Below are 16871 nucleotides of genomic sequence, written 5' to 3' on the forward strand. Positions count from 1 at the left end.
TTACTAAAGTGAAATCATGAAGGCCAGTCATTTAATTATGTTCAGATTTTACAGATACCCACAAAGAAAGAAAAAAGGGAAATGTATCATTAAATATTTGTTCATGGTTTACAGTATTGTCTCCATTAGTAACACTAAGGGTGTGTGGTCATGGGGGAATTTCTAAAACAAAAGCTGGGAGTAATTAATGATTGTAAGGTATAGTGGATGAAATACTCGGTTCAGTCTTGGACCCTACACTATAACCCTCTTTTTGACAAAGATAATTTGAGGATATTCATGGGTTGGATTTTTTTTTGTTGTTCTCTTTTATTGTTGAAGAGGATGGAAGGAGTTTTCCTTTTAGGAAAGACAGTAGACATTTCACCAAGCCCTTCTTATTTGTAATGACTTCTTTGTGTGCTGAAAGAATTATCTGTGTAATCTGCCATGGTTTCATCAGTGACTACATTAATGATACAAATGAATGGTCTCAGTTATCACAATTTTATTGAAATAGCCTCTTCTCCCTTCCCCCCACTCTCTTTCATATCATTACAGTGACCTTGACAGCTGATTGACTGAGATACATGTATTTTCCAAATGTACTAAATGAATAGTCCTAATGTTTATTTTTGAGGATTAGAGAAATATTTCTAGCATGATCTATGGTACTGTAACACAAGAGAAAATAAGGGTCTGTGTAACTGTTCTCTTACAACATCAGGAGTCTGCAAAGCAAGAGGGAGAAATCTGCTGCAGCTTTTAATGCCTGCAAGCTCCAGGAGAATAGGGAAAGCAGACAAGCTTGGCAGATTTTTTTCAGCGTATCTCTCAGCCAGAGGCAAGCACAAGCAGTCCCAGGCTCAGACATTTCTCACTCAGCCTGTTTTGGCTCTGAAATGACATTTTAGCTATGTTTGATTTTTTAATTTATCACATTTAATGCTGTAGATTACATGTTTTTAAACTATTGCTCATTATCATTTGAATCCTTTTATGCACCTTTTGCTCTGATGTTGGAAAATGTGTGGCCTATTTTGGTGTTTAATATTTGGCCTGAGCTGAGTGACTGTCTAATGCTCTGCGTTGTTGCCTTGTGTATGATACCCAGAGCTGCTTGAGCAATTCCCATGGAGAGATGCAGAATTCTCTGATGCTGCAGCAGGGCTAAGGATTAAAAATTCTAGGCTAAAACCCAGTAGTGTTAACGAGGGGGACCTTTCAAAATCGTAATTTATAGGACCAATAATTGATGGCAAGAAAGAACCTCTAATTTATTTGTGCAAATTCACAAGCTGCTCTTATTTTGCAGCCTCTGTTCAGCTGTGGAGGTCACGTCTGGGCCGGGTGATGTACTCCATGGCAAACTGTCTGCTAATGATGAAGGTACGTGGGTGGCAGAACTGCAGAGGTACCGTATATTCCAGAATAGAATGTCAGAGAAAATGCAAGTGAATTACTGGTGCAGAGATAAGGAAAGACTACCTGACAGTACATGAAGGTTTTGCTTAGTGAAGAATTAATTAGGCTTAATAATGTCTTATTTAATAGATAGCTATTTGCAGTAATATTCTTTGGGAACATATCTGTACTTATTTCTCCCCAAATCATCCTAGAGAACATGCAATAACAATACAGAATTTGCATTTTTAAATTGAATTTTTCAAACACTTAACTAAATGCTCTAATTAAAAGCAATTATGTGCTCTGCCTTTTTCAAACTGTGCACTAGGAATGTTGCTCTGTTTGTGAGGTTTAATAACGCCGTAGCTTTTGTATCTGATAGAGATCTAAAACATCTAAATACGTCCTCCCTTGTCAACTGATCTCACTTGTAATATGTCTTCTTTCAAGTTTAAATCCTCACTAGTGGGTAGGGGTGGAAGAGAAAGCAATAAAAGCAAAAGTGACTAGCTTTCACTGCTGGGGTTTTCCCCTTCATTCCTCAAGTTTTTTAACCAATTGTACTCCGTTTGGTGCAACACTCTTAGCTTCTCCTTGTATTCAAGAAATAGAAATACAAACGACTTCTGCCGATGGCGTTGTGGCCAGGAAAGCAGGGGTGTCGCCATTCTTGCGGCACACTGCTGTTATCCTGTTTGTGCTTTACAGATCAATTAGCAGCAACAGCCTTGGAGCAGGGCTGTCAGCAGTAGAATCTTCACAGGCCGAGATTTGCACTCCTGGCTCCCTGCACTTCAGTTGCCGAAGGTCATGCCAGATCTGATCCTCTGATGTTTACTGAGCTACTTCCCAAACAAGGCTCCATTCTTAACATAACAATACCTCCAAAAATATGGTTTCTTTTTTCTTTCTTTTCTTTTTTTTTTTTTTTTTAATGTAAGAGACACCTTTACATGAAATGGAGTATTCTTGTTATGAGAATTAGGGGAAACACACTTTTCATGATTATATTGTAGTAAGAACATTTCTATCTTGCATAGAAGTAATTACTCATTAAAACAATTTGTCTTTTGAAGTAGGTACATGACATAGGTTCATTTTTTAAATAATTCTCTTTTTCTGTAAACAAGTGAAGAAAAGCATGAGCTGCTATACCAAACAAAGTAGAATATATAAATAAAAAAATATTGGTATATATATTTTCAAGAACTTCACTTTTTGCTGTAAATTCTCTTTTAACTCATATGTTTTTCATGTACACACAAATTTACATGCACACTCAGTTCTCACCTTCCTCTGGTTTGGTCTTGTTAGTCCTATTTTCTTTGGGTAATATAGAAATACAGAAATATATTTGTAAATACCAATTATAATCTTTTTGGAAATGATATTTCAGAAATACTTCAGGTCAGATACTCCTTAAGATTAGTTGCATTTAGGGCTATCTTACAGCTGTTAAATTAGAAATTTATGGTTCACATTAACTTCCAAATTACACACAATTGCTTGTTAATGCATAATTACTTCCATCTGAAATTTGCGTTTCAGTGCACTGGCTGTAGGGTACTTGTGAGTCTTTCAGTTTTCAGGAATATCCCCAGAACATTCTAACATGCAGCATACTGTTGTCATCATCTCCACCTTCTAGAATGTTCAGCATGAATCTATTCAAATAAGTTTTAAACACACTTTTATAAGTTCTCCCATGAGCAATTATATTAATTTAACATGGTTCCACCATTTTTTGCTGTTGTACCATATACTTTAAAAACTGCATTTGTTTTTATTCGAGTGTTTCAAGTGCATGTAATGTGAGAAAGACCCAACGAGTTCATTCTCCGAGCCAGCGCCATCTATTGCCATCTAGTGACCATTTACAATATTGCAACACTGCTTCATCCCCAGGCACTGTTAGGTCATAGAATACCTTGGGCAAGTAGTTGATGATGACAATAATAATAAATTATTAAAGTAAAAATGTATGACTTTGGTATGAAAAAAAACCCCAAAGATATTATCTTACTTTCACTGACCTCTTTCTTTGGCCGAAAAAACAACAGTAGTATTTAACAAGGAACAATCTTGTCAGGATTGACACTTGAAAATTTAAAAAAAAACCAGTTTGATTAGATGTTGACTCTATAACTATTTAAATCTACTTTCTTTATCTTCAACTCTTAATTATTAAGTTTATTTCATGTCATATCTTTTCTGCATTACTTATCTGAATAAAAAAATTCTCTTCATCTAGTACAATGATTTTTGCCTTCTTAAATGTGCCTCGTTTGTTTCACAGTTAAATATCTCTTTAAATTTTGAGATGGAGAGGTATATTATTTTGGAGGTAGTGAGTGAAGGCAAATTGATTCACCCAGACACAGGAAATCAGTCATGTTGCCTACACCCTGGGAATATCTTTCCTAGGTACTGAACTCTATCTGCTGTGTCCCTGTATCCATGTGACCAGTGACAGTTTGGTTGCAGTTCAAGGCAATCTTTCTTTCCTGTTCATCTCCCTTTCTTTTTATAATCTTTCTTAAATGGGTTCTACCTTCTTTCTGTGCACCACTGTTGGACTTAAGCAAATGACAAAGAAATGGTGGATTGCAGTTGTATCAATTGATATCAAACAGCTTTCCCATTTCCTGTGAACAAGGGGCAACTTAAGGAAAGATGTGGAAATACAGCAGGAGGGGAAGGGGAGACCATGTAACCTCTCACTGTAGACTTCCATTTACAAGAACTGGACAAGGGCTTATGTCACTATGAAAGCATATCCTGAATATAGCAGCATGAGGGGAATATTAATTTAACATACAGCTGATGGTGTGCATTGTTTCATTTCAAAAGTCTTATCTGCAAAATGCCTGTCACTTTACTAAATCACCATGGAAGTGTCTTAAAAACTTTTAAAGTTCTTTTCATCAAAGCTAAAATCACTTTTGACATTATCTTACCAGATTTTTATCTCTCTAAGGAATAAACACTTAAGTATTTTCCATATATATTACAAATGCACTCTAATTAAAGACACATTTTGTGCTTTTTAGTTTTCTTCAGTGTTGTGTTAGCTTTTGTAGAATTTGCCCTTCGTAAAACAAAAGCATTAGAATTGATTTTCATCTGGGTATATAATACAATTAAAATGGTACCAAGAAGGAGGTAACAGCTTGTGCTAGTGACACAAGGGACTGATGCCTGAAGACTTTGGTTCCTCTCTGATTTAAAGGAGAAAGACTGCATGAATCATCATGTCTTTTGCCTGACTGCTGCAGTACAGCTCTCTGGATTCATAGCACTGTGAATCTCTGCTTTCATAACCCTTCCACAACTGCACTAGATAGAGAAGAAGGATAAGTTATTCCTGTCCTCTCTCCCCAAAACAAAGTATTTATGAACTCTCCACTCCTTGTAACTAAGATTTTTAGTCTAAGATTTCTTGAACTTACTCTCAGCATTCTACACATCATGGTCCTTCATATTTATTTCTAATTAAGTACTTAAGGTGGTGGTGAGAAAAATATGAAAATAGGTAATGCAGTGACCATGAAGGGAAGTACAGTTATACTGTGGTGCATTGAAGGAAAAACACACTGCAGCAAGTAGGTCCAGTGGCTTACTACAACTGTTTTGGATTAGTATATGTAATGTTAGCCCCAAATTTTTGTAATAAAAGAGGTATTGAGTTATAAAACACTAGGCTAATTCTCATTCATATCCTAAATAGTGTAACTTCATACCTTTTTTGGGGTTGTTTTTTTTTACTAAGGTGTGGAAAACTGGAAGGCTCCTAATCTTTTTAGATTAAAGACCATGACAATATGTCATCCCCATCTCTAAGTCTTAAGATCACAAGCTGTAGTTGTTGGGGTTTTTACTGGGAATACTTAGTATGATTTACTCCTCACAACCACACCTTGTATCAATCAAGACTTCACTCCTCAGAGGCGGTGTGTATTTATCATTCCATCAGACAATCTTTGTTGTATTATGCCACATTAGCAAAACTGTGAATGACAGCAGTCTTTAGTGAGACCAAATATCATCTATTTTACAATGTGTTCTATCAGAAGGAGATGTCAGATAAGATGCCTCTATAACTTCCCACAGAATAGTATCATTCTGTATCACATGTAATACATTCAAGAAATCTCCTAATGCTTTCAGCATAGTGCGGGGAGAATAATAAATGCATATTAAACTCACTATGGGATCCACAGATGACCACAGAATGAGATTGTATTTAGAATAAAGATGTTTCACAGTTTCATCCTGGGGCCATCCTTGTTTTTGCTTTTGGACATCTAATTTAGTCTATTGTCATCTGGAAGAAATGGGTCCTGTTCCTGTGACACGTACGGCAAGGCATGGGATGGGTAAGCACAGATGTGATGTGCTGTGATGTGCTGTGCTGTTGTATGGAAAGAGGATGCAGTCACCACCAACAGAGTGCATAGACTCTTAATGTTCACCTCGAGTCTCACATTTCAGGAGCTGTCAGTGTTTAGGTACCTGTAGTTGTAATGCATATGGTGTTGTAGATGAGTACATATAAAAAGGAGGAGGGTTTCTTTCCCTGACTAGGCCAAACCCGTGAAGCCCCTGAAGCATGGGCTTCTAAAGACTTGGCTGCTTGTTCCTACCAAGGCTGGCTGCTGTGTACCCGAGGGAGCCTGTGCTGCTGTGATGGTGCAAACACTGCCCACTCGTGCAGCTTCTTGTGGCTGAGGCTTTTCTGCAGTCAGTTCATGCTAAGCTGGCAGAAGCATTTTTCTATCAACCTGCTGCATGGTGTCCTGGGAATTGTTTCTGCATCAGTTTGGGGATGTCATTGCAGAGTCCCAATCCCTCGTGGTTGTGCTGTGCATCTTTGTTGTAGCCAGAGCCTTAGAGTGTGCACAAAAGTGAGCACTGGGTAAGGGGCAGCTTTAGACCACAGAATTTGATACAAGAAAATTATTTCTCTAGTGACGCGTTTGATGCTTGTGATAAAAATCACAGCCCTAGACAATCCTTCAGATTTAGTAGATTATACTCTTGGAAGAATTAATAGGTACTACAATCACGGCTGGGGTTCCTTTAAAGAATTTCATCACTTTTGAGTTGTGAATGATAAATACAGCAGCATTTAAATAAATGTACTTGTGTATGTGGCATGTTAGTTTTCCTCTGAACTCTTTTTATTACCAGTAATAAGTATGAACTTGTCATGGCACATTAGAATTGTAATAAACTAAATGCTAATAATTAATTGTTCAGAATTAGTCATTATACCCACAGTATACAAGTTGTTTGCAAAAGAAAGGTCCTGCAGAGGGTTTTCTTGGGCTAACTCATCTCCTACTATTGCAGGACATGTAATTTCTCTCATATACAGATCAGACTCCAGACTCCTATCTTGATTTTTTGTTTGTATGAAACAATATGTTTTAAAGAGAATTATTTGGGTCAGAACAGACCTTTAGAGGTCATTTAGTCTAACTTACACCTGCCATGTGCTGGGACCTCAGGAATTGGATTGGGTTACTGAGAGCACCAACCAATCTGACCTGGAATGTTTCCAGGGATGGAGCATCCTCCGTATCTCTGGGTAACCAGTTCTAGTGTTTCACTGCCCTCATTGTAAAAAATTCATTCCTTATATCTAGTCTAAATGAACCCTCTTTTAGTTTAAAACCACTACCCCTTGTCCTATCACAACAGGCTTGATATATAGGCCCATTTCAGGTACTGAAAGGCTGCTGTGAGGTCTCCCAGTGCTTTTTCTTCTCCAGGCTGAAGAACCCCAACTCTCTCCGTCTTCCTTCTTGAGAAATGTTCCAGTCCTCTGACCATTTTTGTTGCCTTCCTGTGGATCTGCTCCATTCATTTGTTTCCTGTGCTGAGGACTTCAGAACTGGATACAGGGTTTACTCCTTTTAAGTGTATCCTCAGGAAAAGAAATTCATTACATCTGGGGAACATTGCTTCCTCAAACCAAGCAGGAGATGAAGAAAACCAGCCTTTACTAGTAGCTGTGATCACATTAGGGACAAGTTAAATGAATACTATAATTTGACTAAGAACAATGGTAGGGCAGAGAGTATCCCAAGATGTCTGTGTAGTTTTGTAAAGATAATTCTACATTGTCCTTTGCTTTCTAATTCTTGTATTAAGTTGAAGGGCAGGACTGTTGGGAAGCACCAAAGTGTTACAGCACAGAGAGCCCTCAGCCTTTGCTTGGCCTGGCTCTTATAAGCAAAGGCAGGTGCTCTCTTCCTCTGCTCACGTTTCTCCTGCAGCAACTGAGGCTGGCACAGCCCTGGGCCAGTGGACATTCCTACAGCTATAGCCTGTCTCAGCAGAGAGCATGGGCAGTGCCTCTCACTTCTGCCTGCCAAACCATGTGTCCAGGCTCTGAAAGTCATGTCCTCTCGAGGTCATTGAATTCCTGCAGTTCAGCCATGAAACAGCCGAACTGCAGGAACCAGTCATATGGGCATTTCTTCCCAGTGGGGAATGGGACCCGTTTGTTTAATCTTCTGTCACTGTTCCTTAGCTGGAAGGTATCCTGGCATTCCATCTTGAGCTCAATGCTGCCCCCTGCCAGCATGGCCTTCGTGCCAACGTGGTGTCACTTGCAAAGCTTTCTGCAGATCAGAACTAGTCTTGCCCTCACTTAGTTTTAGCCCAAATACGTTTTCTATTCAGATTACCTGCTTTTACGTAGTGAAAAACCCAACAATTTGGTGGAGGAAGGAAAAATGTTTTGTTTCCCTTGGTAGTAGTGGTAGTTTGTCATCTGAAGATGTGCAGGAATTGCAATTTCTGTCATGTGATATTTTTTACAAGATCATGTGAACAGGCACTTCACAAAGCTTTGGAATATAGTTTGTTAAACCATGTAAATTACACACATATTTGGATCATGAGACATTTCTCAAGTATGTATACCCCCAGTCACACAGAAGGTGCTTGACTTTCATCCTAAATCATAATCTAAGACGAAGAGTAAATGTTCAGAGTTTTATTTTGTGGCTTTTAGCTACAAAAAGAATATGATTCTGTAAAAAAAAAAAAAAAAAAAAAAAGATCCCCTATGTATGCAGTTCCAGCATAACTGAGACCAATGTAGTCAGCTGCTAGTGCCTACAGTGATTGATAGAAATTCTGTCCCACTGACAAGGTGCAAATACTTTACTTCTGTTGGACTATGTCTTTACAAAGAAGGTGACACAAAGGCTGAAGCATTCTGAGCTTAAATACCTAATTGTTTGCTTTTCACCCTTAGGACTACGTGCTGGCTGTAGATGCTTACCACTCTGTCATCAAATATTACCCACAGCAAGAGCCTCAGTTGCTGAGTGGAATTGGAAGGATTTTCCTTCAGGTATGCATTTTATTCTAAATTTGCTAGGTGATACTGCTGTTAATAGCAACATAGAGAATAATCGTTGCATTTAAAACTACACCTGTTTATGTAGGGCACGTGTCAAATGGTAGAGGCAATACTCAAAACAAAAACCCTTCTACTATGTCATTTTAGGTACAATTAGGAAACGTGAGGCACCTATAGTATTAAAAGTGCATTAGCAAACAACATGCTGTAGAAAGTTATGATAGTATTTTATTCAAAAAGTGACATTCTGCTTTCCCTAAAACTAAGGGTAAAGCTCCCATTGACATCAGTGAGACAGAATATCACTAAAAATCACATCTCACTGCCTCGAACTGTATGCAACTCTCAGTCACACTGTATAACTGCCATCTTCATCTAGAAAAAATTCAAGAGTGTCCTTCTTTTGTCCAGATCATATCCCTGAGTAAACAGGGGAGGGCACCTTAAAAGAAAAAAGCAGTATACAGGAAAGTATAATTTATTTCCATGTAACTGTATTTAATTACAAATAAAAATAGATGTCTTTTTATTTTTCATTAAATGATGCTAATTAGCTATCTGATTTTTAAAATTTTTAGTATTTCACAAGTTCTTTGCAGTCCTTTCATATTTCTGATACTAATAATACAAACTTTTCCTCTTTTATCTACTTTTATTATTAATGATAAACCTAATTTTGGATTGTCAGGTATTTACAAATGATCTTATTTGTGACATTCCTGTCATAAAATTATATTGAAATTTACTCTTAGTAGATAATTATTAACATTGCTTGCCTGAAATCATAGAATGTCATTCAAATTCAATTATGGAATTTCAGTTCTCAGCAGGAGCATAGTTTCACAATGTGTTAGACATGTCTGTCTTTAATAGTCTCTAGTTTAAAGTGGATCTCCTTCACTATGGAGCAATTTTATGATACTGGCTGCGTGCATTAATTATTACCTAAATAGGGAACATAATAATTATGCATATTAAAAGAAGGGTACTGTAAGTATGCAAAATTCTGAAGGAAGTACAAGTTATTAATACTTCTGGTCTTACTGGGAAAATGACTGGGTATGTTACTGGCACTGCCTTTCTGACAAGAGTGTCTGCTGTGATGTCACACCCAAAGTCTGTTTGTCATTCCATTTGCTATGAAGAAATTTTCACTCCTGTGAGGAAAGCATCTCCTAACTTACAGAATCATTTGAAAGCACTGACCTCCACAATGCTGGCTGTGACAACAAGACTCCAGTTCCAAGGGGTTTTACTGTCAGATCTGGACATAGCAAAAAGGGTTATGAGGAGTCCCTGATATTTTCATGTGACCTAGATAGAAGTTAAAAAGAATAATTTCTAAATGCACATCCTTTCTTCTAGCACGTTAAGGAGATAAGGTTTTATTGCTTGGTTTGTCTTTTTCTGTGACAAAATTTTTAGCTCTGTCTGGGGGGTACTGGTGCAACAGAAGCAAGATTTTGATATATTACAAGAAATAGGCAGTGTCCAGGTAATCAAAACCAAGCCATTTGAATTAAAGAAAGATATATGTGTTGCAGTCCTGGGCATCATAATTTTGGTAAGATCACTCTGTGCTACTTGTACACTCTTGACAAGGCATTCTCTGGAAAAAAAACAAAATGTCTTGCAGGTAATATAGAAAAACAATTTTCTCTTATTCAAATGTCACAACTTCTCAAAAACAAGTAGTAATTCCCAAATAACTCAGACTGTGCTGCTAACTTTGAACATTTACCAAGAGAGGCATAAGGCAGCCAGATTCCAGTTGCTTACAAGTCACACCCACTGTTTGATATTGTTTTATGTTTTGATACTGCTTTATAAAACAAAGCAATAAAGTAGAATAAAGTGTAATTCAGGAGTTTAACAGAAAAAAGTTGCAACCTTTTTCAACATGTAAAACTTTGCTTTATTTATTTATTCTGCTTTGATTTATTTTTTCTTAATTAAATTGAGCTAACTAGTCTAAGGCATCATGTCCTCTTTATCTTCACATGTAAGTGGAACATAAGGAGGTCTAGATCTGATGCCCAGCCTTTGGCTCTTGCCTTAAAAAGTGGGAAATGAGAATTGTAGAAGTGCAGAATGGAGGAAAAGACAGAGGCTATCACAAAGAAATTTTCATAAGGACTGTAATTTTGTCAGCACTCACTTGACTGTAAAACAGAAATTCGCATGAAATAGAGAAACTGAATACATTTTAGTCTCTAGGATTATATTGTGTAGCTCTCACTATCCAACATATGCAAAATTTCCATTTGAATAAGTACATTAAGAAAAAATTTAAAAGCTGCCTGACCTTAACCTCTGCAATAAATTGCTGCAAAACTGAGTAAAAAGCAATAAAAAATTTCTAGAAGAAAAATAATCTTGGTTTCCAGACAAACAGCAAAGTTAAGCACATAGTATATTGGAGGTTCCTTGTTGAGAATATGATTATATGAGGTTAACAGTAGAATCTCCATTTTCATTTGAAAATTTTAATTGTTATTAGATACTGAAGTCATACTTTCTGAACTCAGTTAAATAAGTGATAAAGTGATAAATAAGTTAATAAGTGATAAAGATCACTTAAATTGGTTAAATTCCTTTAATTACTAATTAAAACTAGTTATTTCTTTTAAATTATCTTTCCCACCAAAAAATTTTAAAAACTAAACTTTCCCCTCTGTGGGAAAATGAGATTTTAAGAGTGTGGCATGTTTGCTGAGAAGATGCTAAGAAATCAGAACTATTCATGATCACAAATAATGTCTGATTAGTATCAAAGCAAAGTAGATTTGGACTCATCAAGCTCCCAGGAGAGCAAACTGGTTTAGAAATTGATTGTTCTCATGGTTAAGGGATTCCCAGGCTAAAAATACTCGAGGACAGATTCATTTACACTTTGCCAGCATTATCCTCTAGTTGAATGTAATTATTTTCTTGGTGGCTGACATCTTTAATGGGACTTATAGAGAGAAGTTGTATCCTTTGTCATTATAACTGAATGTTTGTTATTTTAGAATGAATAATACTCATTTTGTTTTGAGTCCAGTTACATCTGGGCGAAATGCATCTGTTTTGTTAGAAAAAGATTATTAATGGGTATTCCAGAAAGGCTTGGTAGGTGAACAGTAGCATCTTTGACTGCAGTCTTCAACTGGATCATCTCCTAAATGTAAAGAAGAATAATTTCCTTATGTTGACAAGGGATAAGTCTCATGGCTAGAGGTGAAGCAGTATCTGTTATATTAGTGGTGTTAGTAGGGCTTTGGGTACTGCCACTGTGATATTCCCATAAGCAAATTGGGAAGAAATGTAGATGAAGCCTTCAGATGGATGGATGTTTGCTGTCTCTGAAAAGTACAGTTGGAAAGTCATTTGAGGATGACTAGAAGTCAGTGCTAGATGATCTTCTCCACAAGGATCTCTTTAGGATTTGTAGGGTTTGTATTTTTTGTTTAGGTAGTATTTGTATGATGAAATGTGAAGCATGCTTGTAAAAGGTACAGATGATGCAAAGCTGGGAGTGGTACAGACACTATGAAGGGCGAGATCAGAATGCAAAATAATCTTGACAAGTTGAGAAGCTGAAATGTTAAATTGGCTTTGATTCAAACAGCAAAGGCAAAATGCTACCAAAGACTGCGAGTAATGTACAAATACAAAATAAGAAGCAACAACTGAGAGTAGAAAACTACACAAGGGTAAACAAACTGGACTTTCAGATACTTGGCTTAAAAGCAAAATTCATATTCACGTGTGAAACATAATGTTTCAGTATTATCTATGAGAAAGGGGTAAATACTGCTTCATCTGAAAATTGATTCTCATTCTAGAACGGGAAGAAAAAAATTTTCAAGTACGCAAAAGACTGTAAAAAAACAACCCTTCCCCACCACTATGGCCAGGACAAAAAGCTGAAGTAAAAAGTGCAGTAAGATAGAAGGTATTTTCTAATGCTAGAGCAATTTAAGAATTCTGGATTAAGTTTCCTAGTAAAACTCAGATGTGTAATATCCACCATCTGAGAGCATTAAGGAGACTTCAACACATTTGTCACAAACATTTTTCATAATGTTCCTAAACAAATGGGCCCCCCACCTGAAGACTGCCTGGTTTCCATGGCTTTATGTTTCTGAACTAGTTTAATTTTACTCCTTTTGATATATTCCGATAGATTTATTTTGCCCAGTAGTAAGTTTTCATCTTCTTCCATATCTCCAGCCTGAAAAATATGCTGCTAACTTATTTTCCAAATAAGTGGCCTTCTTCAAGTATTTTTTTCATCTCAAAGAGCAATATATGTGACACACCTTTAGGTGAAATACCCCTTCTGTTTCAGGAATCCCCTTCCCCATTCCACTCCCCATCAAATCTATACTTCTTTATGCCAGTTTTCAAATCTCTCATTCCTTCATCCTGCTCAACTCACTCTTTGGTAAATGCAAATGGACCACCTTCCCAATATCCTCGGTGGCCCATTGTAGTGGAGTTGTTTTCTGACACGTGGTGTGATGCACTGAAGTTGCCTGGTGGGCCCTGGCTATGACCCAGAGGCTGTGGGTTGACCAGGTGTGAGTCCTGTGCTACCTAGAAGGCCACTGGTGTCTGTCTTCCCTTCCCGTGGACTAATACCCCATCTCATTGGAAGTAACTCTGACCTTTTCTCATTTTCAGCTACTTTTTTGAACTGTTACAACGAAGGAGCTAAATGAGGATATGGGGCCTCCCTGCCCTACAGTCCTTGAGAGCTCCACAGTCCCCAGCTGAGAAAACTGCCTTGGGCAAACTGAACATGCTTTTAGGGTGCTTTTTATTACCTTTATGTGGCTCTTCAAATGCATTGTTTGGTAACAGGTATTACCTAGTCACCTTGGTGTAAAGAGACTGATAATGGACTTTGATACGTTATATATGTTTTTGTGTCCTTATAAGATATAATCATGATGTAGCTCTTTTCTTCTTATTGTGGTTACTTATTTACGATTTTTCTGTCTAGATTGGAGACATAAAAACTGCAGAAAAATATTTTCAAGACGTTGAGAAAGCAGCTCACAAATTGGATGGACTACAGAGCCAAATTATGGTTTTAATGAACAGGTAGATAACTTAATAGCTAAATAAAACTTCTTAAAATGTAGTTCTAAAAGTATGCAAGGTGATTGTTAAACTACCTTTGAGACAATCCTGTTCACTTTCTCTCTTTTATGGGACTTCATCTGTCATAAGTGAGACTGAATGGCATACAGACTCAGGAGATCTCTATAACTTGGTACAGTTGTATTATCCTGCATTGAAACTGTGACCTTTCCGTTGATTTTACAAAGCTTTTTCTCATTCTTTCAGGCACTGCATATTTTCACTGTGTTTTTTCAATATACATTTACATAAATAACTCTTAGGAGAGGAGAAGTTATTTTGGGCAGTTATCCTACAATCAGATCTGCCAGGAAAGTACCACCCAGTAGCTTCAAAGGATGCTTGAACACACTGTAGTAAATCGAGCTGTGTGATGGGGAACACACTTCGCAATGGTTGGCACATTGGCTTAATATGTTTAGAAGATACTATTCAAAAGTGCTCTGAAAATTTTATGGCTGATTTCATGAAGAGAAATAATTCTGGGAAGAGAGTATCTGCATTTGAATTAATAAAAACACAATGAAGACTGTTGTTTTTGTAGGCAGAAAATATAATAGCTGAGTGATCCAAGTTGTCATTCCATTTGTCTGTAAATCAGCGTCTCCTTCACACTGTGAAGAACAAATGTCAGAAACTCTCACATCTGTAATAGGAAAAATAAAAAATGGCGTCCATTCTTTTTTAAATGTATTATTACCTTGGGTTTTTGAGGAGAACTCATTTATATGTCACTTACTTTCTAGAGCATTTCTCCACCTTGGTCAGAATAATTTTGCAGAAGCTCATCGATTTTTCACAGAAATTTTAAGGATCGACTCATCAAATGCTGTGGTAAATCTTCAAATTGCTACATATATAATGAACACCTAAATTATTCTCATAATACTTCATGCATGGATTTAATTAATATCCAGAGTATGCTCAGAGCTTTACAGAAAAATGGGATGTGGCATATGTGCCAAAAGGTTTTCAGTATACATAAGGGAAATGGGATGGGAAATTAAGAACCAGTCTGTGTGAAGGGCGTGAATACTTAGGCATGCATGTAGAAATTCTGAGACACTCTTCTTTAACGGGATCTTTGCAAAAGCACTTTTTTTTACACTCACTGTTTTTAGCATAGACTTGCATGTCAGAAAAAGAAACAGTAGCTGCCAACGTGTATAAAATTAACTTGATTTCACACAACATTGAAAGGATATTGTAATTCTAAACATGAAATTTTTAACACATTGCATATCAGAGCCTTGGGTTCCTGTCACAAGCTGAGATCAAAGAGCTGTTTATTTACCTTTGGTTTCCTACACCTGGCAGTTTTCAATGCACAGTCATGTAAGAGTGTTCCTGAGAAGTCAGACAGCTTACCCCCAGTAATCTGCTCCAAGGCCACTTGCAGACTGGACTGAGTTTAAGGAACACATGAATTGCATTATTTTGCAGGCTGTAAAATACTGTGTATTGTAAATCACACAAGATCAGTAAGGTTTCCTGAATGGACAAAAAATATTTTTTTCTAAAAGGCCATATTCTTCCTTTATCTGCAGCTTTCAGAAAATATGAAAGTTTCTGGTGCTAAACATGTTATTTCACTTTGTACTGTTTCTGTACAGTATCTTTCATTAACTCATAAAACCTGTGTTGTGTGGTAAGGAAGATGGAACCTGACTTGATCATTTATGATGTATTTAGACTGCCCTATCTGCTAGATTTGTGTGAAGCCAGTTGTAGATGCCTTTGGGATAAGAAAGAATCTTCCTGTTGATTATGTGGACACATGAGCCAGAGAGAGAGAAAAACACTTCTGAAAATATAGTGAAGTAATTTTTTAAAAAAATCTATGAAAATGACTGCATGTAGAGACTCATGTGGTTTCTGAAATTTGTTTCACTTGGCTTTCAGAATTAACTGACTAATGTCCTATACTATTTATATTTCATTTTAGACTCCATCTTTTAGAGTTTGAGCTCTTAGAAGTCAGCAAGTTGTACTGGCAGAGGGTGAAGTTTGAGAATTGTAAGAAGAAAAGGATAGCATTGTATAATTAATAATATATTTTAGTTTGCACACGCATGCAGAATAGCAGTTCTTAGCATACAGTAAATATGTTGTAACTGCAGATGCTAGGCTTCTTTTCCTTCTCTTTCATCACTTGTAAATACATATATATATATTTATAAACACACTATTTATTTACAATATGTTTTTCACTAGGCTAACAACAATGCTGCTGTTTGTCTTCTTTACCTGGGGAAACTGAAGGATTCCCTGCGGCAGTTGGAAGGAATGGTTCAGCAGGACCCTCAACACTACCTACACGAGAGTGTCCTCTTCAACCTGACTACTATGTATGAACTGGAGTCATCTCGCAGTATGCAGAAGAAGCAGGCACTTCTGGAGGCTGTAGCTATCAAAGAGGGCGATAGCTTTAATACTCAGTGTCTCAAGTTAGGATAGATCATTTCCAACTATTTTTTCCAGCAAGGCTGATTTTTTAAATTGTATATACTCTCACCAATGTGTAAATGTGCAATAAAATCTATTCAATTATGAATATTCAGTGGCATTACTACAGAACCCCTCATCTCTAACAGGCCTGTCATTGCAAAAACTGTGCTGACTTAGAGCCAGCTTCATCCCTACAGGTCTGTTACTGTCCAGTTACTCCTCATTACAGTGTACCATAATATATATATTATACACATATATATACAATCAACTACTCAGATTCTTTTATGAGAAAAACTGAATTTAACCTTATATTGTCTTGATGATTTTTCAGTAGTCAGTGAGCAAGCCACATGAGCTTATTTCATCAGCTAGGAGTTATTGACACAATATCAGTACATGTATTACAGAAATTCTGAATGAACTTCTCTTCATTTGCTTCTACTGTGTGTGCTTCGTTTTGTCCCCATCACTCTTGAATCTTACACCTTTGTGTGTTTGTAGCTGTCAGAGAAGGCTGCTTGATAAC

General features: G+C 36.9%; 1 protein-coding gene across 1 annotated transcript in view; it reads left to right on the forward strand.

Annotated features, from left to right (window-relative positions):
• Positions 1 to 16448, forward strand: part of TRAPPC12 (trafficking protein particle complex subunit 12) — a 49887-nt gene extending 33439 nt beyond the window's left edge. Inside the window, exons 8-12 of the mRNA XM_014869548.2 lie at positions 1295 to 1368; positions 8657 to 8755; positions 13755 to 13855; positions 14641 to 14728; positions 16109 to 16448. Coding sequence (XP_014725034.1) covers positions 1295 to 1368; positions 8657 to 8755; positions 13755 to 13855; positions 14641 to 14728; positions 16109 to 16351 — 605 coding nt within the window. The 3' untranslated portion in view covers positions 16352 to 16448. The remainder of the gene's footprint in view (positions 1 to 1294; positions 1369 to 8656; positions 8756 to 13754; positions 13856 to 14640; positions 14729 to 16108) is intronic.
• Positions 16449 to 16871: the final 423 nt, after the last annotated feature.

This window comes from Sturnus vulgaris, chromosome 3 (assembly GCF_052056855.1).
Source record: "Sturnus vulgaris isolate bStuVul1 chromosome 3, bStuVul1.hap1, whole genome shotgun sequence".
NCBI lineage: Eukaryota > Metazoa > Chordata > Aves > Passeriformes > Sturnidae > Sturnus > Sturnus vulgaris.